This window comes from Papaver somniferum, chromosome 3 (genome assembly GCF_003573695.1).
Source record: "Papaver somniferum cultivar HN1 chromosome 3, ASM357369v1, whole genome shotgun sequence".
Lineage (NCBI taxonomy): Eukaryota > Viridiplantae > Streptophyta > Magnoliopsida > Ranunculales > Papaveraceae > Papaver > Papaver somniferum.
The window spans coordinates 157,249,285-157,273,982 of NC_039360.1; the positions used below are offsets into that span (position 1 = coordinate 157,249,285).

The following is a 24,698-nucleotide window of genomic DNA, read 5'->3' on the forward strand; positions in this document are numbered from 1 at the left end:
TAAATAACCTCACCAAATAAATAAATTTCTCCGGCCCCGACTTCGACCAAGGTGATAAATGAATAACCTCGCTTAATGCATTAGTGAATAAAAAATATTGAATCCTTAAAGGCCCTATGGAAATATAAATGAATAATCACTAAATTATATATAAAATATATCTAACTCCTTTAAAATCCTAAGCTCATAAGGCCCCACGTTGAACGTGGACCCTCACCCACTCACAGAATTGCTCGGTTTCACTTTTCCTCACAGGAGAAAAAAAAAAGAAGGCGTTTTTTGCTAAAAAAAAATAATTTTTATAGTTATCAATCCCGAAAACCAAAAGAGAAGAAAAAACGCTAGTAACAAACCTAGGTTTTCTTCTCCCCAAAACAACTAACAAGAAATCCTAGGAAAAACAACTAGCCAGGAGTAGAAGGCTTTATTTTTTCCTCGAACTGATGTTCATCGACCAACCATCTCTCGCCTCTTTCTTTTTCTGCTCCTCTTCGGTCTCAATCTATCTCACGATTTGTTTAATCTTATCTTGCTCATTTTTTTCTCTCTCCGATTGTTATATATTTACAGGAACTGATGTTGTAGAGGGACGTAATCTTCTACCCATCCTATCTCATTTTGGTAACCTAACGGAGCACATAACCAACTTTCATCAGGTAAATTAGGGTTTACTCATGCGTTAATTGAAGGTCTCTTGATCTTTTCAGCTCATTCCGGTGTTCATTCACTTCTCTAATTCTATCTTATGCTTTCGCTTCTTTTGTTTGATCGATGATCTGTTTGTTTGTGTTTGATTTATCATTAGAAAAATTCTCCACTAAACGAAGCTAATTCTCCTAACCCTAATTGCATCTCTTAAAACCAAAACTAACTCCGCCTGCTCCTGATATTTTTACATGCTGGTAATAGCGGTTTTGTATTCCTCTAATCCCACGGTTTAGACGATGCAGATGGAGATTGGTGTTTGTTCATACCATCGTGCACAATAAATGGTATTAGCTTGGTATCAATGTTCCAAATATGATCAGGCAACAATCTAGATTTTACTCACAAAGTCAGTGAGTGTTCCAAATAGACCATTTACCTATGTATTTAGAGTGTGCGAAAGGGGTACGTAAGACGCTTGATAAAACATCTATTATATGTCAAGAGTTGTTTTATTTTTTGGAAAACATGGCCATCTTTGTTTATCTGTAATTGTTCATTTGTTCATCTAACAAATGCGATTTAACAAGTTTTGGTGTTAAATGCTTTTCAATGGCTAGGATTTTAGTATAAAATCTATTTTACAACTCTACCTGTAGACTGATGTTCATCTTAAGAGAACTTTTGTCAAAGCATCATTTGTGCTCGATGATTGTTTATCGTTGTCTATGAGTTTTTATCTATATTTATCTATCTATACTTGAATCTCTGCCCCTAATCGTTGCTGCATAACTTGTGGATGTCATAGTGCACTATGTAAGCATTCCTCTTCGTGCCAAAACAGAACAAAGCCTTTACTTATTTGATGTGGCTTATTTGTGATTTATTGTGTTAACTTTACAATGGGGTTTTATTTTCATGATTACAGGAAAGGGCAGATAAGGCTCAACCCCCATACCTACGAATATGTTAGCCTTACTAGGTTAACTGTGTAGAAATTTGCCAATAATTTTCTCCCAAACGATGCAGGAGCGTAAGAGTGAAAGTCACCCTTTGAGAGATGTCTTACTGCGTGCAGACTATAACGTTAAAGAGTATGTGAATAGCCCTTGGGCCAACGTAGTAGCTGTTGACTTGGCCTTTGGGATATATACATTCTGTTTAAGTGTTTAACCTTGCCCATATCTTATATTTTGACTACTCTAAGGCATTTCAAGTCTTTCTTAATAGAATCCTTTTGAGTATTTATGAATAATTTGCCTTGAAACAGGTTGATCGAGTGTATTTGAGCACGCCTACAAAGATTGCCATCATAAACCATGAGAAGAGAAGAACCTTTGTACTGAGAAAAGAAAGCATGCCTGATGCAGGTTCATTTAATCTGATTGGTTGGCACCGTTATATCTTTTCGGAGTTTAGGGTCTAAATGGTGATTGGTCCATTCTCCGCTTTTTAAATCTTTGGCATTGCAGTTTCTGTAACTAAGACGCTCTGTCAATGGGTTTGGACAACGATTTATTTTTTAATTTTTTCTGCTACTTTATTCTTATACTTTTGGTTTTCATGAAGTTGGTACCATTGGTTCACTAGAAGAGAAAACAAGGAGATGGGTTTGATGTTGATGTTGGTTTGATTTGGTGGTTGTGAAATTTGAGCTGTAGTGGCGACTGAAGCTGATTATGGTTGTCCCAGGAAGTGGTGCAGATGGTTTGGTGATGTATCTGCTGCTACGGTGAAGGTTACCGAGGCTGACAATGAAAATAGAAGAATGCTTTGGATTACTTCAGTCGAAGAATGAAGTTGCTACCGTGATTAGGATGGTTTGATTAATGTTTGGTTATTTCTTTGGATTTCTACAGTGGTTATAGGATGGTTTGATTAATGCTTTGGATTTTCGAACACTAAAATATTGTTTCTCCTCTAAAAATTTTGCTGTCTTTGATTACTTCACTGATGTATTTCCCTTTGATGATTGCAAATAGTTCTTCTCTTTGTATTACTAATTTTGTGAGTGCTTTTTGGTATGAAGCCATGTGTATCAATATATATAAATATATGGCAAGGAAACAGATGTACAGCGTGGACTGTAAGATGACTTCGACAAGAATAGGTATTTGCCTACTTGGAGCTACAAAAATGATGTTTATTCTTCTCGGGTGTCGAATTTGCTGGGAGACCAGGTTAGTAAAATCTAATGGCGCTGTAAAATCTCTCACAATTTTGATTCCAGATATAAATTTCTTAGCGGTTAACACTGTGTTCATTTTTGGATTTATTTGGAATTTCTTAGCAGTTTGCACTGTGTTCATTTTTGTTTTTAGGAGTCAACTTATCGAGCTTTAATTGTTTCTGGAAATGCCAAGCATCAAATTGTTACTTTGTGCTACCATCGATCACTGAGGTTAAGATTCAGGTAACTAATCATCTTTTTTTATTTTTTTATTTTGTTTTCCTTTTAGTTTTTAGTTTTGAATTTGTGATTTTCGGTTGCAGGGGTTGACTTTGTCATTTTCTTTTCTATGATGGTAAGTCTTAGGTTATCTACTACAAGTCTGCGACCTAAAATAGACGACAGGTGACCTGGAGCATGCTCCACAACCTACTTAACAATGCTTCAGCTCATTCCCAGGTCACCAGCTGATGTTTTCTTTTCATGATACAAATGCATGCAGAGTAATTTAGTTTACAGCCTTAGTTATTGATGATCTTATTTTTGTTCGCTCTGTTCCTTCTTAAAAACCAATCTTAAGCAACTTTCATAAGTTTGAAGTCTTATGCTAAATGGTCTTTTTCCGTTACTTTGTTTTGCGACAGATCTCTTACGGCGATGATATACCAAAAAATTTAGATTACGTCGAAGGTGTTTATTCTCAGTAATTTTGCAGCTTTTTTGGTTCCCATTCATGGTGTTTATTCTTATCTCTCATTCGGAATTGTGGATATTGTTATTATAGTGATGTGATATGGCATCAGATTGGCGTGGTCTTTATCTAATTTGTATTTTATTGTGCAGGCTGTAGGACTTACATGCATCTTTGATCCTGAAATTTAAATGGAATCTCTTCTCGCCGATTTGAAGTGGTTTTGACTCTCCTATACGGAAGGCTTTGACATCCTAAAAGTACTCGCAACTAGGAGTTGGAGAAAAAACCTCTGGATGATGTGAAAGTTCATAGATATGATCTAGATTTTGTCGACCTTATATGTTTGCTTGACATATTTTGTCGATCAGATTTGATATATCAGCTACGGCCTTGAAGGTTCCAGGTATACCGGCTGTTAGAACCCCTTTGACACCCATAGTAATTATTAGATAGCAATTGGTACATTAAAAGGTGAAGGTTTTTTTTTTTTTTTTTTAGTTTTACAACAATATTAAAAGATTACTATATAACTCAGCATACAAAGATTATGTGAGAACAGTTCAATGCACAGTCTTTGTTTTTGTATGCCAATATCGTACATTTGGCTTCTCCTCTTAATTCGTTAACGAAGACTTGACATTCTTACGAGGAAAACACCAATTCTTCAAGAGTTTATGACACATTAATTTGATTCACCATAGTGAAGGGGTTATACAGTTTCATGTTTTACTCAAGTAATGATGTCTCTAGCTTCCGCAGCCTAATTAACCATAACTATTGATGCAATTATTTTAATATCCATTTTCTTAGTTAATATGTAAAAGATCAGGTGAAGTTGAACAAGATCTGAGTTGGTACTGGTGTTTGAAGTGCGACTTACCTCACTTCTTGGTTGCTGGTGTTTGCCGATCCTTAAGATTTTAACCATTTGCAGTGTTTATAAAAGCAATAGCTTTGCAAAGTATGGTGACGCAAGATGGAATGTGGAAAACTTATGTGCTTAAAAGTTTTTTACCACGTTTTTTTTGCCGTCACATTTGAATTTGGTTAGCGGAGAGAATGCTTTTTTTTTTTTTTAAATATCATGAGCTTTGTGAGATTATCTGTTAGATGATTGAAAGATGTAAACTTTTTTGAAATGGGATCCTCGGTACTTTGAACGGTGAAACTTTCCTTCTTCCTGGACATGTAGAATGAATCTTCCTAAAGACGCTCATCATTCTACACCCTTCATTGAGAAGGGGGGCATTCAAAAATTCCAACTTCATGTCTTTGGTATAGTTTCTGATTTTCCTGGGTATTTTGATGCATTTTTAGGTATGTAAAAATTCAAAGCATGCATCGCAGCGAGGCGAAACCGAGTCACACCAAATCAAAAATGCATCCCGACACCAAATCAAAAATGCACGACGGGGTGAGGAGAAGCATGACGGATGGTTTTCCGGACGGGGCGAGGAGAAGCATGACGGATGGTTTTCCGGTTCGACCCGTAGGGCACAAAATCTAGTCTGCTACTAAACTTCCTCATTTATGTTTCACCGTTTATCTTTACTCCACCAGTTTAAAAGAGTCATGGCTTTACCTGATTCTTATGTTAGTACTCTACCCATTTTTAAGTATTAAGGTGCACAAAGGCTATAAGTATTAACTTGCATACACGGAGGCACACCTAGTGGCTGGCTGAATTCACAAAATCTTTACCAAATCATATCGAAACTGGGGCGAGGCGAAGCCGAACTTTACCAAATACAAAATATGGTTCAAAGAAAGAGGTATTTATGCATTGTATTTGTTGTTGTAGATTGAATTGTTGTTGAACCAAGTTTGAGAAGCGCCCGGGCACAAAATCTAGTATATAAGAATAAACCAAAATACATAATCAGTAAATTTTACATAAAAATATATGTAGAAGTAAACTCAATAAAAACATTATCTATGGTTGATTGTCTTTTTCTTCCACCCAAACAAAAATGCACCGCATCCTTAATTTTATGCAATGTTTGCACATTTTCTGGAATATTTTGCTCGTGTTGTAGCAAGTAGATGTTTAAAGTGAGCATCACTTGAAAGGAATCTTTAAATGACATATTTGGTATGACGCTACTATCATCTGGTTCAGGATCAATCTCATCATTCATTATTGACTCAAAAATTTCTTCATCTATTGGAGATTTCATAACTGCATCATTCTCGTTAGGATAGTTTAAAAGATGTTCGACGTCCATCACATATCTATAACAATTAGAAGTGACACCAGTTAATCCTTGGGTATCTTTCTAATTGACCATTTTCTGGTTCGGAAACAATATACTCTGACCGAATCTTACAATGACGGAAACAATTCACAATTATTTTTGCCGTCACATTAAATCTGCAAGCCGTAGTAGCAAAATTAGTAGCATCCAATATGTTAATCTTTTCAAGATTTGGTGGGTCAACTTCCGGACTTTGCAAGATGCTAGATTAAAAACGACGTCGATAATGAACTTTGGATGCTCAAATAATCCCACTGTCACATGGTTGAATTTTAGATGTTGTGTTAGGGGGCAAGAATTTTGACCGATACCCTCTAGGTACATTTGTACATCTTCTCTTATAAAATTTAACTTTTTAATTAAAAAAAATGTTGTCTAAATGAATAAATATTCTTTTATCAATAAATGAATAAAATATTTATTTATCGATAATAAATAACCCGCTAAGCGAATATTTTGTTTTGGTTCTGAGAGCATTCATTTATCGAGATTAGACTTTATGGAAGAATGAGATATAAGAAGACCTATGTAAAAAAAGAAAAGCAAAAAAAAGGAAAGAGATGGGCGGACCATGCCCACCAGACGGCCGGCGATGCCGTGGCCGGTCTCGCACCTCATCCAAAAACTTTCAGGAATGGACACGCGAGGGGCATGATGGCCCGTGCACCACCATGACTGGACTGGTCGGTCCCTCATCCAAAATTCTGCTACTTTTCTCATTTTCTGGCAGCTTACAATTCCTCTTGTTTAAGGTGTAGTGCTTGGGCCTTTAAACTTTTGAAATTTAACTGGGTTATATAACCTATTATTATCGCCCTGAACCCGCATGTTATTACGATATGAAATACATTGCTAATTTGCTATCATGGCACCATCTAAACGACTGTAGAAGTGTGCGACTTCTCTATAAATTTGGGATGACCATTCATGACCCGTAGTCCAGAAGCACACTGAGCCAGGATTGTATAAAAGTACAAACAATAGTGATGAACCAAGTATTAAAGGATTAATGACATCTAAAATTCGAAATGTTAAGCAACTTCAAATAACAAAGCTAAATTAGTCACAAAGAGTTGCCAAGAGACAAGATAACGATTTGGGTTTTGATTAATCGTTTTACTCTAACTAAGCTGAATAACAAGGGCTGATTATACATACAGATCGTCTAAGTGTCAGAATGTACATCGTTCAATGTTTTTGTTGCAGGCAACAGTAAATCAATATTACCTATGTGCAGCCAGCTGTGACAGTTGCTCGGCTAGCTGTGTAGCATATCAGGTTGAGATGACAAGATGTGAACTAATTGGCGTCAGTGATTTTTCTTCATCAGCAGCAGCAGCACTAGTAGCAGCTATAGCAAGTTGGTTATGATCATTAGACCATTCTTTGTCAAGTTGATGAGAATGGCATAGTAGTTGGCGCCACTGACTGTAGGTTATCATCGCCAGACCTCTCTTCCTCAGGCTGACTAATTGCTATGTTTGCTGATGAGTAGTTGAACCCATTCATGTCACAGAAAATCAGGGGTTCCATATTTGCTGAGTAGTAGTAGAACCCATTCATGTCACAGGGAATCCCACTCATGAGAATCAGGGGTACCATATTTACTGATGACGGTGCTGATGGTGACGACCCTACTTCATAGACGGATGATTGTGTTGACGATGATGACCCTATTTCATATACGGACGTTGCTGGTAGTGATGAGGACTGTACTGGTACCGGTACTGGTGGTGATGGTACTGACTGTGGTTGGAGTTGTGGCGCAGTACTCTCAAAACTTCTTTTGCCTCTTTTAATCTGTTTTATACGACAGAGTACATACTCCTTCTGTATACAACAATCATATACAGAAAATTATAAGCAATTAATGAAGATATACTTCTCAATCTTATAACAGATCAACACCCAAAATTAAGCAAACATGATTTTGTGTAACACCCCTAAAATCTAATTTGACTGAGACTAACAATCTGGATGGTAATCTATAAAATTCAGCAAAAAAAATGACTATGGTTTACAAAAAGAAAGAACCAAAAAACATGGGGGGTGTAAAAATGATGATACGCACCTTGTTGTTATCTTGGTAAAAAGAATCAAGAAGTGAATACTCGTTCATAAGCCACCTTCCAGATGCTGAAGAATCAGTCTTTCTTCTTTTCGCATCAGTAACCGGATTGTCTTTCCATTCAAAAGAAAAATCTTTTCTATATCCTATAACATTTTCAGTGCCGGGAGAGAAAATCTTCACAGGATGTGCTTTTCCAGACCATGTACCATTTTCTACAGCTCTTTGCTTATTTCTTCCAGAAGCAGCCTTTGCAAGTGGCTTTAATGTTGAAAAGAAATAAAGAATTTGATCACCGCTTTCACCATTACTCGTATATTGACCATTACTGTTTTGTAATATCTCATCAAATAACTCAGAAGGATCTTTGTAGTCATAAATGTTATTCACATCGAATATGAAATCGTAACAATTCAAACTCCGCCCTTCAACTTTAGGTAGTAAGTAATGTCGTATCAGTTGTTCATCCTTTGGGATAAACTTATACCCTGCTGGTAGTTGTAGTTTTCCCATGATCTTGTTGTGATTAGCCATCACTCCTGCAAACAAATTAGGGTTCCGGGTTTAAGAATGGGAGGATATCAAGAAAATCGAAAGAAACCACAAAAGTGATAATTAAGCTATGGTAATTTTGATTAACTACTAATAAAAACGAAACAAAATGAAAGAAACTAATCAAGAGAGAAATTTCTTCGACAAAATTTACCTGAAACTGAATCTTTTTCTCTGTTTTCTCGAAGGAATTTTGTTTTTCTCTGAATCTTTTCTCTTGAAGGAATTTTGTTTCAGTTGTTGCTGTTTTGATCTTTTACAGTAAAAGTAGAAGCAGATTCTGTTTTGGCTGACGATGGGGGATATTCACGGTAAGTGTGGATAAGTACCCGCATCAACGGTTAAATAGGGCTTTTGTGCACACCAAAAAAAACGTAGAAGAAAGAAAAAAACGATCTATTATCTGACTCGGGCTGAGTCATATTCAAATCCCGAGTCAGATTCACACAAACAAGGTGCTAAGTTGGGCAAAGAACAGCTTGGGAAAGAATATTTGGTACGGAATACAAGACAATCTAGTAAGTACACAAACACATTGCAAAGTTCATGCAAGTTTTTCAGTACATAGATAAAATGGTGCAAAGCATTCAAACATATTGCGTTGTGCTATTCTATGGGAATAGCTTGTATCTTTTACCAACTTGTAAGTAGCAAGCCAAATGTAACATAATCTCAACCATAAAGCAGCATTATCCAATTATCACGGGCTTTAGACCTCTCAATCAGACTGCAGTAACAGAAAGACCAGATTCTGTCCTCCGCGAACTTGTATGCATCAAGCCATATGTAACATAATCTCGACAAGAAAGCAGCTTTATCCAATCATCACACGCTTTCGGCCTCTCAATCGAACTGCAGGGAGAGACGGGTTAGATTTTCTGAAATTTGACAACTAGGAACTCATACAGTGAAATGATAATACCTTGAGCTAGCTTATTGAATGTAGACGACCATTGCTTTGTTGACCTCCTGTATGAAGTGAGTATTTGATCCATCTATTCCAAAGTGAAATAATGAGAAGAACAAACATTTTACAAGGATGAAAGAATGCATGAAATGGAACAAAGCTGGCTTATCCTTACCACATTTCCACACGACGAATGCATCGAGATCAAAGCCCTCTCAAGAACGTATAAGTCGACTGCCTTATCTTCGGGAAGAGTTGAAGTGAAGCTCAAACCGAAGTCGATGAGCACCTGAAAATAAGTCAAATGCGTAGAAAAATAAGCTTTCAGAGAGACAAATTATACGCGAGGAACATAGTCTAAGCGCATTACAAAAGATGCCTCGAGTTTCATGACGTATTTCTTCACATGAAACTCGAAGTCATCTCATATCCTTACTGCATGTGCACATGCGAGCTATATGTGGACAAATAAACAAAAATCTACAAGTAGTAGATCATTCTAAGATTTCTCACCAGCTGATTAGTATCTTTCCTGATTATCATATTTGATGTTGTAAGATCTCCATGAATCAAACCACCGTCATGTATTTTCGCGATTGCACTACCAATCTGTTTTGCAAAATTGGCCATTTTCTCCTCAACAATTCCATGCAAACCAAAGTGCAACAGAACTTCTTTGACCATTTGCCCCTCCACATACTCGAATGTTAGGGTGTGTAGAACAGTATCTACAGCATACAATACTGGAGTGTAAACACCAAGTCCTCTTGCTTTTGTCATGCAACGAGCTTCCTGCATCAGGAATTTAACATTTAAACAATGGAACTTTACCAGATACCACACCCAAGTTAGTGCGATATGTGTTACCTCTTCTACAGTAAGGAATCCAAACCCACTATAATGGCTTTCTGAATTTTATTCTCCAAAATATAATGAAAATAACATAACAGCTCTCTCTTCAGAGCAAAAAATAAAAACCTCTTTTAATTAACAAGAGACCAAAAAAATCCTTTTTCTGTCAACAAGAGAGCAAACCATGATGGGAGTGGGTAAACAGCTTGAATTTTGTTAAACCTACATAAACAGATGAAACAAAAGAGCAAATCATTAGAGAGAAACTAACCGCGTTCAATCGCTTGAGGGTCAATTTTGCGTCCAGAGTAGGATGTCTATACTTCTTTGAGAAACGTTCCTTGACAACAGATCTCCTCCCCATAAACGTCGACTCAAAAACTCTCTGAAGATGAAGATAAAACCCGCACTATTAGCATGTCGCTACCTGATAAGAATCTGATCGTATACAGAAAAATGGTATTTACTTACAGCTTCTGCACCCTGCTTAAATAAAATGAGGGAACCCTCTTCGCCATCTTGCTTGATATTCATGAAGAGGACAAAAGTTCAGCTGCAACTGAGTTCCCTGCAATACAGCGATAATACAATAACCAACTATAATTAAATCCACGCTACGGATTTCCAAGAAAATTAACAAACTAAGAATGCATCCACAAAATTAAACTGTTGTTTCTATTTCCATCAAGAATTTATCCAGAGATACCTAATTATCCATGAAGAAATACTATATGCCTCACAATGTTTTGCTCAGAATATCAAATATTTTGTTGTTTATCTACATTGGTGTCTTACAACGAGCAACTAAAGGACTCGGGATAAATCAGAGGGTAGGGGACCAAAATACACACTAGAGTACCTAGAAAATGTATCATTCAGTACGATTCTAGGAAAAAACTTCAATCAGTTTTTCCTACAACACATCTACAAAACTTCAACGAAAAAACATATTTTTGAAGATTACATTTGCAGAGGTTCTTTTACACTTCCATAAGCAGCAATATAGTGCCATCTTCTTGTGAATGCACACATGCAGCAGCAATCACATATATTGTGACTTGTGAGCAACTTGCAGCCAGCCACGGGTGCATTTCTTTAATTCTTTTCATTCGCTTGTAATCTCCAAGGCTTCATGGTTTCCATACAAATTACAATATTAGATGACACCAATTAAGACCTTATCTCATGAAGAATAATTTCAACTTTATGTCTCGACAATACACCTCAATGAAATTGGCTTAAGCTACAAAACTGGGATGTTGAAACACTTATTTTTTCGGGTCCTTCATAGTGGACCAAGCCTCGTCCAGTTCCGTAACTTTGCACCACTTTGTTATTTAGGAAGTATCTCATTTTTGAACTCCATTTTCAAGCTCACCACCTCCTTGATTAGAATGTTCAGTGCAGAAGAATTCCTGCTTATGCCAAACTTATAAACTCAAAAAATGTCTCCGTTGCTTCAGTCCATTTTCTGCCCTTAGTTGAGATACCAAAATTACAACCAGAAACTGCTACTGCAACTTTCTCCGGAGATTTAAAGCTATTCTTTAGAATTTTACTAATTTCAGCATTCCGTAATCTTATTTCTCAAATCTTAACAACGGTAACCCCAAGCGGTTATAAACAGAATCCTCGAATGCGGAAATCGCAAAATCATCTACTTTATCAAGAAATGAATCCTTATGGAAACAAATCAGGAGGCTCTGGTAATTCAGTCATGTCACCAAAACCTTTTATGGTTACCCAGTTATTACACATATTACCTAAAGTTATTTGTTATGCTTAAAAACCTCAAAAAGAACTAAGCTTTGCTAACATCTTAAAGAAGTTCAAGATAGAACGAAACCAAGCAAAATTAACTAAACACGGATAATAACAACAACAATTATGAGGAATTTTTTTTAACAAATAGTCAATGAAAAACGTACCAAATTGAAGTGAGAGGTTGATTTGTAGGGGTTTTCTGAAGTTGCTGGAAAAATTTGAGGCGAAGAATTCCGAAGTTGATTGAAAAATGGGTTTAGCCTTCTAGGGTTTTAGAGAGGGTTTGCTGCGGCAAACCTCAGGACGAAGATGCCTAAAACCTATAGAATACTTTAGTTGGTCTCAGTGCTGACTGCTGAGAAGAAATTAGGTCTCAGTGCCGTCTGGGATTGCTTTTGAACCCGAGATGTCTTTTAACAGCCAATCACATTTCACGTCAAGCATGGTCAAGGCTCGGATTGGATTTGGTAGTGGTACAACATAGGGTGGAAATGGATATCCAAAATCCGGTTAAATTCGTGTCCGAAATGGGGATTTAGCTGGTTGATCCAAAACCCATATAGGTAGTTAACCATATTGTCTATCCAGATGTCCATGATTCTTACATAAGCGCAAAAATACTTGTCCCTGATCATAGTCACGGGTGGATAATATAATCCAAAAATCTATATGGACTAACGGTAGATTTGGAAATTCTCCGGTAGTTATTTGAAATCTCAGTTGACTACCTCCATGTAAAAGAAGGAAAAGAAAAAAAAGTTAAGAACATAAGAAAATGAATATTCTCTCTCATATCTCATGTAACTCTACAAACGGAGATTTTGTTAGTGGTGATGGTAGTGGTTTGTAGCGGTGGTAGATTGATGGTGAAGACAACATCCTATAGTCGTTTTGACGAAGATTAGTTTTTGTTAATGCATTTCTCAATTGAACCCAGCAAGCGCTGGTATGTCAAGGTTGATTGTCATATTTTAGTATAGAAACTCATAAGTCGCTTGATTAGTTTACTAGAGTCAACTTCGTTAGGTTAGACAGGAAGTTTAGAAATGTTGAGACATACAAGTATTACTCTAAAGACTTAAAGATTCTGAAGACGTATCGAAAAAGACGATAACATCATACTTCCACTTGAGGTTAGTAGTACATGACATGACTTGTTTCCATTTCTATATTGCTTGCTTGCAAGTCATTTCTGATTGAAAACATAACATGTGAAGTTATATGTGTGAAACTCTAGTATAATATACTCGATCATCATATTGTGAACGAAGTGCCAAGGAACAATATAACAATAAGTGATAAGCGCTTTATGTTGGTATATTGAATTACGAAGCATAATGCTTATATTTTGGACTTCGTAATTGCAACATCGACATAATCTTTGTAACTCGTTACTAGACTGTATAGTGAATATAGGTTTGATTTCATACCTAGAAAACTATGTTTAATTACATAAGTTTAAGGAGTAGACGTACGAACTTGTTTCGTAGTCGAAAGGAAATCATAAGGATTTGTTGTTCGGTTTTCATTGAAGATCTTAAGTGTGAATCGATGCTAAACTATACATGGAATCAAGGTAGAACCGATCCTAGCTTATGTTGGGAGTCAAGGTAGAACTGATCCCTACCTATATTAGGAGTCAAGGTAGAACCGATCCTAACTTGATTTAGATATCATGGTAGAACCGGTCCCAATAGGCAAAAGCGATTCTATAAGTCATATACATTTTAGGGTTTGTGTGATTTGGAAAAAAAATTTGCAAAATAGGAAAGTTCAAGATGTCGTCATAGTGAGTAATTTGAACATGTGCTGAAATATTATTTCTTAATTGTTCAAAGATATTCCTTGATAGTCAAGGTGAGATCCCAAACCGAAAATAGTAAAGATTTTTTTTGAGATTTTCGAAGTTAATATGTTTTGTTTTACCTGTAATCAAAAAATATCTTTGGAAATATATATTAGTTAAGTGCTAGCTAATATTGAGTTTTCTATGGAGATTTCATTTATACAATTGGATATTAGTTGGAATTTATAAACCGAATTTAGGTGCTTTACTGCATATCTTTTGAATATCTTCGGTTATGGAAATTCTTTGGTGTCCAAACTACCTTGGTCTATAAATAGTGAAGTTTGTTCTTCCTGCAAACTAATCCTGAGCCAGGAAAACTTCACCTTTGTTGTTTCTGGTGTAGCGGATTAATATTATTCCCATAATACTATCTTGGAGATGAGAGCAACCTATTTAGGTGAAATCTCTTACGTCCTCTAGTTTAAAGACTTCTTTAGGATCAAGAAGCGTCTACTAGTACCGTTGGTGGGAAACTAGAATTGTATTGTTATTTTTTATTGATTTGATTGACTAACTGTAGTTATCTCTTGATTTGCACCAAGTTTGATGATTCTTGAGAGCCTTTTCTTCTGACATAAGGCCACTAAAACAAGATCAAGAGTATAACATTGACTTGTGATCATCCATTGTTAACAGACTCAGTTCTGTGCATGATCAATGATAAGTCAAAAATCAAGTTTTTTTATTGTACAAGTACAGAAGACTATTGAAGATTTAAGACATGAAGAATTTTCTCATTGGTTTTGTATATTCGTGATTTTCTTCGTGAACAAACTTGTTCTGCTGGGATCCGACTTGATCTGGTTTATCTTTTGATAGACTGATTATTAACTAGTCGCAAAAGCTATCATTTGGTGGTACTCTTCAGTATCTGAATCTGGTTCTGTTTGACTTGATCTGGTTAACTTGTTTAATCCAGATCTTGGAATATCTAAAACTCGGCAATGCAGTTTAAATTCATTTTAAATTGAAAAGACTTTATCACACCCAATATACAATATCTCTGATTAAGTTCTTGAGATATAAAAGTGGTTACCAAACAGGTTAGTCATTTACTGTTTGGAAGACGATCCAAAGGGTTGAGTGCTTAAAGTCTTTAGAGATACTAAAGCAACTTAAGATAATGAACTCTATCTTAGGATTCACGTGTGTTGGCCAGACTGGTTGTAGGTGCAGGAATACTGAGGAAACTATGTAACTAGGGGTAGTTTACTTGGTCTCAACTATACTAAGTTGGTAGTGTCTTTGTATAGCGGCTTAATTGTAAGAGTATTCGAAACTAGACTAGGTCCCGGGGTTTTTCTGCATTTGTGGTTTCCTCTTTAACAAAATCTTGTCGTGTCATTTACTTTACTTTCGCGTTATAATTGTTTGGTTATAATAAAGTAAATACACATTACATTTAATCCAAGCACTTGAAATTGATCCCATAGTATATCGGTCTTGTATAGTAACTATTATCAAGTGATTATCTTGTTATTGTATTGTTTCGACTTGTTTGTCCATAGACAATCACACAAGGTATCAGACTTATACATTGATATCGAAAAGATTGTAATGTACTTGGTACCCTCGTCATTTCAATTTTGAATATGATTTTATTATTGTCGATTATAAGCAAAGGGTACACAATAAATACATGAAGAGCATAATATCAAAAACAAGTATATGAATATATAATTTAATTTATTATATTAGCCCCAAGCGCCAATTTATGCATTTATTCATATAGTACATGTGTATATTAGTTTTATGTTGTATTTATCAATTTGTATTCTATAAACTCCTAGTTTATGCTTGAATATGATCCTATGGTACATATCTATATGTACTTGGAGTGAAAAAAACTTCGATGCAATACATATTAATATGCAGATATGTTTTGTATAAACCCCTAGTTTATGCTTGAATATGATCATATGGTACACATTGGTGCATATTAATCTCTTCCAATATGTGTCTTGTGTCTCTTGTGCCTATATGTGCAGCTTGTAACTTTTGTTGAAAAGAGTCTTCTTACTGGTATATTTCTTTCAGCTCAACTTATTAATGTAGCTTTGTTGTAACAAAATTCCAATAATGTTGCCATACTTTAGGTTCTCACCTACCTTTTAAATGTATCTTAACGTGTCTTCATACTTGAATATTTTGGCCAGTAAAGGAAACCAACAAGGCAATTAGGCCGATTTTGACATGATAAACTGCAATACATATTGATTTCACAGACATAAACTAGCTCATTTAAATTAATTTTGACGTTAATGCCCAACAATACAAAGCAGTATGTACCGGGAAAAAAAATTGATACATTTAAATGCATCATGAAGCAAAACAAAAGGTAAAACAACATAATTTTAATTTTCCTTCGACAACACAAAGAAAACATATCTTATTTCAATCAAACTGCAAATCATATAATTTTTATCGCCTTCAAAGTAGCTATCTTATCTTCATCGCGGGTTACCTTTACTGGCCTTATTACTGCAGCTTCATTTTAAGGGTTCAATTGTTCTTCACTAGTGGTCAAAGATTCAATCCCACTAATTCCTTCTCCCGTCCTAACCATAATGGAACTACCCTTCTTATTCGATTTGTAAGAGCGTGTATCTAATCATCATCATCAGTGCCGACTGAAGCAGGCTGGCCCTGCAACATGCAAAAAATCTGCAAACACTAAATATACAAATGAACAATGGATTTAATGAATATGGAACATTCAGAAAAGATTCAGTGAATATCCCACATATCTACTAGTCAATGTATTTACATAATTCATAATGGAAAATCACAGTTATATACCCAGAGGAAAGAAAAATTGAGAACCTAGTAGATATTGATATGTAATGTGTAATAACCTAGGAGATATTGATATTTACTGAGTAAAAAACTAATAGGTATTGATATTGTACCGAGCGAAAATCTAACCAATTTCTTAACCAAATTGTTTTCTCTAATTTTCCTGGAAACCAATTTTTTAGATAACAACATTTGTATATACACCACATTAGGACACCCCATTTAATTTAAAATGATAAAAAAATGATCTATCAACATCTAAATCTATAACAAACCTCTCAGGAAAATAAGAAACACGTGCACATCACATGACCATGGACTCAACAACAAACATGAATACATTAGCTAAAATTTTGAAGCTTACTGAAATCAACATTTACAAAGACATTGTTGTTGTGCTAGACGAATTAGTTACAAATAGAAAAACCAAAACGAAAATAAATTACACAGCTACAAAACTAATAGATACAAATGAATAATAGATTCAATGAATATGGCGCATTCAGAAAAACTCAATGAATATCCGATAGATGAGCTCATATCTACTAGTCAATTCATTTACACATTTCAAAATGAAAAATCACAGTACGTACCGAAAAAAATAATATTAAAAACCTAGTAGATATTGATATCCACTTATTCATCTAATTTCCCTTTTTGTTTTCTACTACCAATTTTCTAGATAACAACATTTGTATATCCACTACTAGGACACCTATTTAAAATAGTTAAAAAGGATTAATGAGCCTCTGATTAAATTTATTACATACCTCTCAACAAATAACAAACAAGTGGATATTCGAGGACCTTGTATTCAACAAAAAACATGAACATATTACCTGCCAATTTGAAACTTAATGAAATCAACCTTTTTCCATTGACAACGCCACAGTACTAGCCATAACAGCTTCAAATTCAAACCAAAATGAATTTGAATCACACGACTTCAAATAAGAGTATAAATAGAGATACATGTTATATTATTAGGCATTCTAGAATATATCAATTAATCAATATGAAACATAATTTCTTCAAGTACTTCTCCGAACACTTTTGAACCACCGTGCTTTTTAGAAAAACAAACACATCACAATATCTAAGTAATTGTTTTTTTCGATCCCAGGATTAATTATGATTATATTGTACTATATTATTATGTAGCATATCAATTAAGTAAGAAAATATAATCCATTTGATGCTAGTATACTTAGATTAATTCTCAGTACATTGGAAATGTACCCAATTCATACATTACATTTACCATCAAAAATATATTCATTTTGCAGTAAATTATAAGGAAGAAGACAAAGAAATAGAGAAGGAGAAGGATTCTATTGAGATGAGTTATCTAGTTACATGGATACAATATCGTCTATATACATGGGAAAGGGAAAACCAAAATACTTATGTTTTTGGACCGCACACCCATGGGCATGGGCCCTTTAACACTCCCCCTTGTGCGGTTCAACAGAACTTCGTACACAGTGCTTCACCTGCAGTGCTTCAGATGTAGGTCTTCAAATGTAGTTCTCTTCTTGATTACTATTGTATCTAAGACAATTGCTCCATTAAAACTTTAACAAGGAAAAACCCAGTGGGACAAAACCTTGGTACAACTCTCACATGTAGTACTTCACATGTTGTCTCGTATTTTACATGTAGTTCATCACATGTAATACGATCTTCAAAGATCGATGAGTCTAAGTAAATTGCCTCGTTAAAACTTCGTCAGGGAAAACCCAGAGGGACAAAACCTGAACTAAAGAAAAAGAGTACAATATTAAGTAAACTTAGAACATAGATGGACTCGAATATGTTGCCTCATTAAAACCTTGATAAAGGAAAAAGAGTACAACGTGACAGATGCAAATAAAGTTGATCCGTTGTAGATGATCACTTTGCTCTGTTGAAGTTGAAAAGTTGCTTCACAACTCCTAAGGCAGAAAATCCTCGTGGGAAAGACAATAGCCTTAGCTAGGAAATTACATTCCCGGTGTTTGTTGTTGTCTCATTAAAAACCTTGTCGAGCAACAAAAACCTGTGGGAAAAAGTAACCTCGGTGAAGGAAAAGAGTTCAACACACCTTTATATGCTCCCCTTGATGTCAAACAATTTTCATTAGTCTAACGCAGTCAAAAGGAGTTTATCACACTTAACTTTTGTGACTTGAATGTTTATAAGACCATGATGTTGATTCTGGAAGTTACGTTGTTAACAGAGTATCATGTTTCATTTATTTGATTCAGATATTTTCAGTAATATCAACGGCGATGTTTATGTCTTCAACGTTCAACATACTTGATGTTTATAGTGTTTCCTCGCTAAAAACCTTGTCAAGAAATAAAACCCTTTGGGAAAAACTATTCTCGATCGAAGGGAAAAAGCGTACAACACAGCTTCAATTTCGAAGTAAAATATGTCGACATCATATCCTTGGATCCTCCCCCTGATGTCGGCATCTCCCCATGATTATTTTCAGAGTTTTACCAGACAGTTCCTTCAGTCATGTACTTTTCGAAACTGAATATCGGTAATGACCTAGAAAATAGTCTCTACCGTATCTCCCCCATAATTATTTTCATTGGAGAAGATATTATTTTTACTTCATAATCAACAACTTTTGGATTGCACTTTCATCAGCATTCCTTTTTATGTCTTTGCAGGGATAAAAAAAATAACTCATGTCAATGGTTACTTTTAAGTACATGATTACATTTACTGTACCATTCCAATGACGTTGCGTTGGCGCGAGCTATATCTAGCTAACAAGTTTCATGAGGGTGTAAAATTAAATCGAGTATATTATTAATTATACTAAGTACAAAAATGCATATATTGTACTTAGATATGGGAATTTCATCTCCCAATACATCTTCGTCATCTTCCTTTAGACGAAATGGTCACTTACTTACATTTGAACCTCGACTAATCGTGGGAGTGCTATCAGGATGCATGTCTTTGTTAAATTGCCTGAGAAATTTAGACATATGCAAACTGGTGGAATAATATACCACAAGCTCAGTATTCGGTCGAGCTTTCCCCAGATTTTTCATCTTAAATTCGGATTTCAAATAGCTTTTAAGGTCTCTTTTTACATCAAGAGTACACATCATGTCTGTACCATCAACATGAATAGCTACAATTCCAAATCAGGAACTTTCTTATGAATACGCAAGGAAAAATAACTTACTTGTCTATCCCCTCCAAATCAAATAGTCACTTAGACGGGCATACCACATCCGCCTGATTGCTTGAATCTATAAGTGAGCGTTCTATCTAACTATAAACGTAATATGTGGTTTAGAGTCATTTGATTTGGGAAACAAAAGTCTATCAAGTACTTTTGTAAATATCTTTTATCTCTTGATTCTTTCAGAGATACGTAACAACCACATACATATGCTGCATTTCAAGTTATATTGAAATTACCAAGCTAACTAATTAGCGGAACTCTATAACGTTCATTACAAGTGAACAATTCCAGGGATTTGTGAGAAACCTCGCGCCACAAGGCGAGTCTTTTTACTTTAAGACTACTTTATTCTCATTATACTTTATGACAAATTAATCATGTATGTCCAATAGGCTTTACACTTGGTTGGTTAGCACTACCACACCAAATACCCGTATATTTGCCAAAGAACTAAGTTCTACCTGGATTGTGTAGGCCAAATATGCTATTTATTTGAAATTAATCAAAATAAAGCATGGTTCGATCTCATTGTGCTCTATTTCTGGAGCAACTATTTATGGATTATATCATCACTGTGCACGCATGATCCTTCCATTGACTCATGTGTATTCTCATAATCCGTCAGGATTCCATTGTTCTCTAGAATCATTTAAAACTTAGGAGCGTCCTCCAATTTGATTCATGGACATATTCAGAGACAATCTTATGAGATGATTTCTGATGATATAAATAAGTCGTGCCTTACTCACCTACTTCCTTTCTAGGTGAGGATTGATCGAACCAAGTGGTCTCTCCATCTTCCTTTATGGAGCCACGGCCTCAACTACACTTCCACGAAGTGTAGTTGCAACACCTTAGTCTATGGTGTACCACATACCGAGGATTTCTAACCTTGCAGGAATATTTGCAGCTGGTATGTGTGATCTTGTCACTTTATCGACATCAGTGTACATTCTGAAAATCGAATATTCTTTATCACTTCACATTCACATTTGTGGAGTACAAGAATCAATATGAGACATAGTGGGAACACACCACGACAATTCCTATCGTTCCCTTAGAGAATACTTTTTCTTATCTCCCCCTAACGACAGGAAGACTGTCTCATTAAAGTGATAACCCGCAAATCAAGCGGTAAGAGATCTCCTGCCTAAAGTTTTAAAATGCGGATAATTGTTGAGAGTAAATATCCAACAAAATTACTTAATCATTTTCGTGGCCCATCATAGTACGATGTGGACTCGTAATGGCACATATATAGTGCAACCAGAAATGCGTAAGAACACAAATGTAAAGCTTAAATTCAGTTACCAACTGGTACGCAGAAAAGGTTGACTAATATTGGGTTCTAAAACGAATTAAGTAAAGATGCGCGTAATATTGCATATCTCCAAAGAAATAAAAGGTAGGTTGGTACGCATAACCTATTCCTTAAACACCATCTGTAACCTTTGATGGTAGCTTATGCGAGACCATTGGGTATAAGATGCTCTATGTTGATCCTATTAAACATGCAATATTCATCAAGTCCTTTTGATGTAAATTCTCTAGCATTAACAAGGGTGGTTAGCCTTTGCACTTTGCATTGTGTAATATGTGCTAGATTTTTCAAACACAAATTTCTTGGGAACTATAACTAGTCCAAAATGTCAAAACATTCACCAGATCCATCGGTCACTTTAATGGTCCGCATTCTGCATGAATATTTTTCTAAATTTCACCTTGTTTTCTTTGTAATATGGAAATTTTACCATTTGCATATTAGGATGGTCTCGATCCTGTTTTACTGAAGACTTTGTAAAAATTAGTGATATGCTTTCTTACCTAAAAGCATAATGGGAAGGGGGGGATGTGCATCTAGTAATTTAGAAAACACTTATTGAGAGATATGTCGTCACTTTGCATTCTGTCAATCTTTTTCCCATTTTCGTTCACTCAAATAAAGTGATATTTGTATGAGTTCTTTCAAAACAATCATCATGTCACAACCAATGTTTCTTTATGGTTATGCCCAAAGCCTGTATGAGTCAGTTTCCAACATTTCATCGTCGGAGTCAATATGGATTCAATAATCCAAATATTATAGTGAATTACATTGCACTAGATTGACTCATTAGTTTCTCTAAAATATATTTCCTTCCAAATATATTAGAGACAATAAAAGATGCAATCAGTTACATTCTCATCATTTTGATGTTCCATATGATATCCATTTGCACGGGTTACTTGGAAATTTAACAAGGTGTGATTATCTCTTGGTACATCTAGAGATTTTATGACGTCTTTGTTATATCTTGAAAAATAAATGAGAAGTGTTGCGCTCGATAAGATAGGGAATTGGCCAGACAAAGTTCTTGTTGCCATTAAAGTTGATGTGAAAATTGGTTGTTATTATGATACACATACACATTACATTGTATATACTAACACCTATGACCAGGTGCATTTCCAACTCTTTTATTATGATGGGAGCTAGAATTACATTTTAGCTGATCTCATGTTCAATTGATACCTATACTTTGGTGTCATTACTGCCAGGAAAAAAATATATATGTCCCTTTTCACATGCTTTATATGAGTCGGTACGTCTAACCCTCATTAATTTGGGTTTTTTTTTTTCATTTTCAATTTTGCTACATTTAGCTTAATTTGAGAAATTTATTTATCTCAATATTCCAAGAGAATCTCACTACACATGTCAACCAATTACTTTAGGTTGAATATATTACCAAAGGTAATACTTTTGTTTTCATACTTCAACATATACCAGTTCGTTAGTATTATGGATGCAGTAGAGAAATGAAAATTTTATGACTCATACTAGCTCTTGTGAGTTCTTCCACAAAAATTGGAATACATGTGATTTTATTTGAACGTATGTTTTGAAACTACCGACTCTTTAATAGTCGAGCAAGCGGATTACATCCCACAGAACATTCAAATTTGGGCAAAAAATATCAAATACACAATAATGGTGCTCAAGTACTTTTAAACCCCAAATAAATATATTTGAAATAGAGTTGGTACAACCAATTAAACAATAGACCACATTCAACTATAGACAATTTCATATTCAAGAGAACAAAATAGCATTAAGATCAAAATTCTTAATGATTGAGATCAACAAAAATAATTTAAATTGACCGTTTATATAGTATGGACTTATCTTAAGAAAAAAAAGACAGAACTAGGCATGTTCTAAAAAAAATAAAATGAGCCCATCAGGTATTCAATGCAAAAACCCAAATTAGTTTTAGTTACATACCTCACATTTCTGGTTCCCACTCTATATAGGCAGAACTGGTACAGACTTACTCGTGCACGCCCCAAAACTAGCCTGGAACTAGAACTGGACCCGGGTTGGTTCGCTGGATCGGGGCTGAGTTGGTCGCTGGCTCGGGGCCGAGTTGGGTCGGGTTAAAGCGAACCAATCTCCATGCGAAGATAAGAACACATTGAATCCCAGTGTATAAACAAATATTAAATTAATCTTATAAAGAACACGCATATTTCATCGATTATGAGTGGGTATCATATGAACAGGCTTTCCTCTTTCACCCATTTTCTTTCAGGACAATTTTCTTTCGGGATTGAGCAGACAAAAGATCCCCTTTACGTCTTTCACGAACAACAGATCCCTTTCCCAAATCCCAAATTACAAACGATTAGATTAAGAATTAAGATTAGATTAATCAAAGTAATGCCTAAGCCTAATTATAATTAGTACATACACAGTACCACAAAATAATAATCAAAGTAATTTCTGATTAGAAACGATAAATCAAAATAACCCCTAATTCCTAATTAAATCAATTTTCGCCTAATTCCTGATTAAATAAATTTTTTCCGTAGATTTAATATACCCAATGTATATGCCAAAATCAAGAACAGTGAAAAAAAACACAAAACACGTCCAACTTATCTGATTTGATTCCAGCGATTTCCACATTAGCTTGACGTTAATCCGTGTAGCAAAAAAAAATCAATACATATGATATAGCTCCATGGTACAACATCGTGTATGATAACGTTTTGCAGTAAATTATAAGGAAGAAGACAAAGAAATGGAGAAGGAGAAGGATTCTATTGAGATGAGTTACCCAGTTACATGGATACAATATCATCTATATACATGGGAAAGGGAAAACCAAAATACTTATGTTTTTGGACCGCACACCCATGGGCATGGGCCCTTTAACAATTCATAAAAAGTGAATGATAACAAGGGGATGTTTCCTTCTCGGCCCCCCGTAAACATAAATAAGTACTGTTAGAGTAATTCTTGGTTGAACCCACAAGTTTTTCTATCTCAAGCTTATTGTCAATGTTAGATGATCAAAAATATATCTTGATTTATAGACTACTAAGTCAAGTCCCGGACTAGGTATTGAAGTTGGTAGTTGAGTATAAGACATTAGCCTTTGTTAGCGCATTGCTCGGTTGAACCCACAAGTTTTTCTATCTCAAGCTTGTTGTTAGTGTTAGGTCATCAAAACTATATCTTGATTTCTATTCTACTAAGTCAAGTCTCGGACTAGGTAAGACTTTTTAGTTGAGTATCAGACATCACCCTTGAAAACTGGAGATCGACGAAGATATTTGGAGAACTTCTGCATCAGGTATGTGAAGACTGAATCATTCTATTTTACTCGTTATATCACCATTCTATCTAATGAGACTATGTCGTATGACTTCTAGTGGATTTATAAAGAATAAGTTTCGAGTCAAGCTTGTCTTGTGAAAAAATATCGAAATATGAATCTAAGCAAAGATGTTCAAAGGTCCTTAACAATATTAGTTCTATGAATTAATTTGTGGATCAATTGAAAATTTCCCATGTAAATGATTTTATCATTTGGGAATGTTTCATAAGAGAGAAATATTGAACTTACTGATATTTCTACGTAGAAATTGTTGAAATAGGGACAAGCCGATTTGATATTTCTCCCGTAT

General features: G+C 35.2%; 2 protein-coding genes and 1 long non-coding RNA gene across 15 annotated transcripts; 1 reads left to right on the forward strand and 2 right to left on the reverse strand.

Moving 5' to 3' along the window:
- Nucleotides 1-320: 320 nt before the first annotated feature.
- On the forward strand, nt 321-7,111 carry LOC113357739. Of its 13 annotated transcripts, none has more exons than XR_003363900.1 (8): nt 321-656; nt 1,574-1,739; nt 1,916-2,825; nt 2,967-3,058; nt 3,139-3,551; nt 3,659-3,912; nt 4,827-5,281; nt 6,971-7,111. It is a non-coding gene; the product is annotated as an uncharacterized LOC113357739 (long non-coding RNA). The 13 variants fall into 13 exon arrangements; XR_003363902.1 differs by lacking the exon at nt 6,971-7,111 and having other exon boundaries at nt 4,827-5,015; nt 5,127-5,660; XR_003363904.1 differs by lacking the exons at nt 4,827-5,281; nt 6,971-7,111 and having other exon boundaries at nt 3,139-3,318; nt 3,460-3,551; nt 3,659-4,698.
- LOC113357738 (protein CUP-SHAPED COTYLEDON 2-like) lies at nt 6,796-8,680 on the reverse strand. Its single transcript, XM_026601186.1, has 3 exons — nt 8,539-8,680; nt 7,836-8,371; nt 6,796-7,594 (listed from the first exon to the last, which is right to left on the reverse strand). The coding sequence occupies exons 2-3, from the start codon at nt 8,364-8,366 to the stop codon at nt 7,154-7,156; spliced, it is 972 nt and encodes a 323-aa protein (XP_026456971.1). The 5' UTR covers nt 8,367-8,371; nt 8,539-8,680; the 3' UTR covers nt 6,796-7,153.
- Nucleotides 8,681-8,843: 163 nt separating this feature from the next.
- On the reverse strand, nt 8,844-12,283 carry LOC113357740 (EKC/KEOPS complex subunit TP53RK-like). Its single transcript, XM_026601188.1, has 7 exons — nt 12,072-12,283; nt 10,615-10,711; nt 10,415-10,528; nt 9,805-10,083; nt 9,467-9,580; nt 9,307-9,379; nt 8,844-9,236 (listed from the first exon to the last, which is right to left on the reverse strand). The coding sequence occupies exons 2-7, from the start codon at nt 10,675-10,677 to the stop codon at nt 9,199-9,201; spliced, it is 681 nt and encodes a 226-aa protein (XP_026456973.1). The 5' UTR covers nt 10,678-10,711; nt 12,072-12,283; the 3' UTR covers nt 8,844-9,198.
- Between the last annotated feature and the right edge of the window lie 12,415 nt (nt 12,284-24,698).

Bases quoted from the DNA above. Each gene is read 5' to 3' on its own strand.
- LOC113357740 (XM_026601188.1), bottom strand. From the start codon at position 10,677: ATGAATATCAAGCAAGATGGCGAAGAGGGTTCCCTCATTTTATTTAAG. The intron at 10,084-10,414 runs GTTAGTTTCTCT...TTCCTGATGCAG, and splicing joins CCCTCAAGCGATTGAACGCG to GAAGCTCGTTGCATGACAAA. The intron at 9,581-9,804 runs GTGAGAAATCTT...ACTTATTTTCAG, and splicing joins GGAAAGATACTAATCAGCTG to GTGCTCATCGACTTCGGTTT.
- LOC113357738 (XM_026601186.1), bottom strand. From the start codon at position 8,366: ATGGCTAATCACAACAAGATCATGGGAAAACTACAACTACCAGCAGGG. The intron at 7,595-7,835 runs GTGCGTATCATC...TGTTGTATACAG, and splicing joins TTTACCAAGATAACAACAAG to AAGGAGTATGTACTCTGTCG.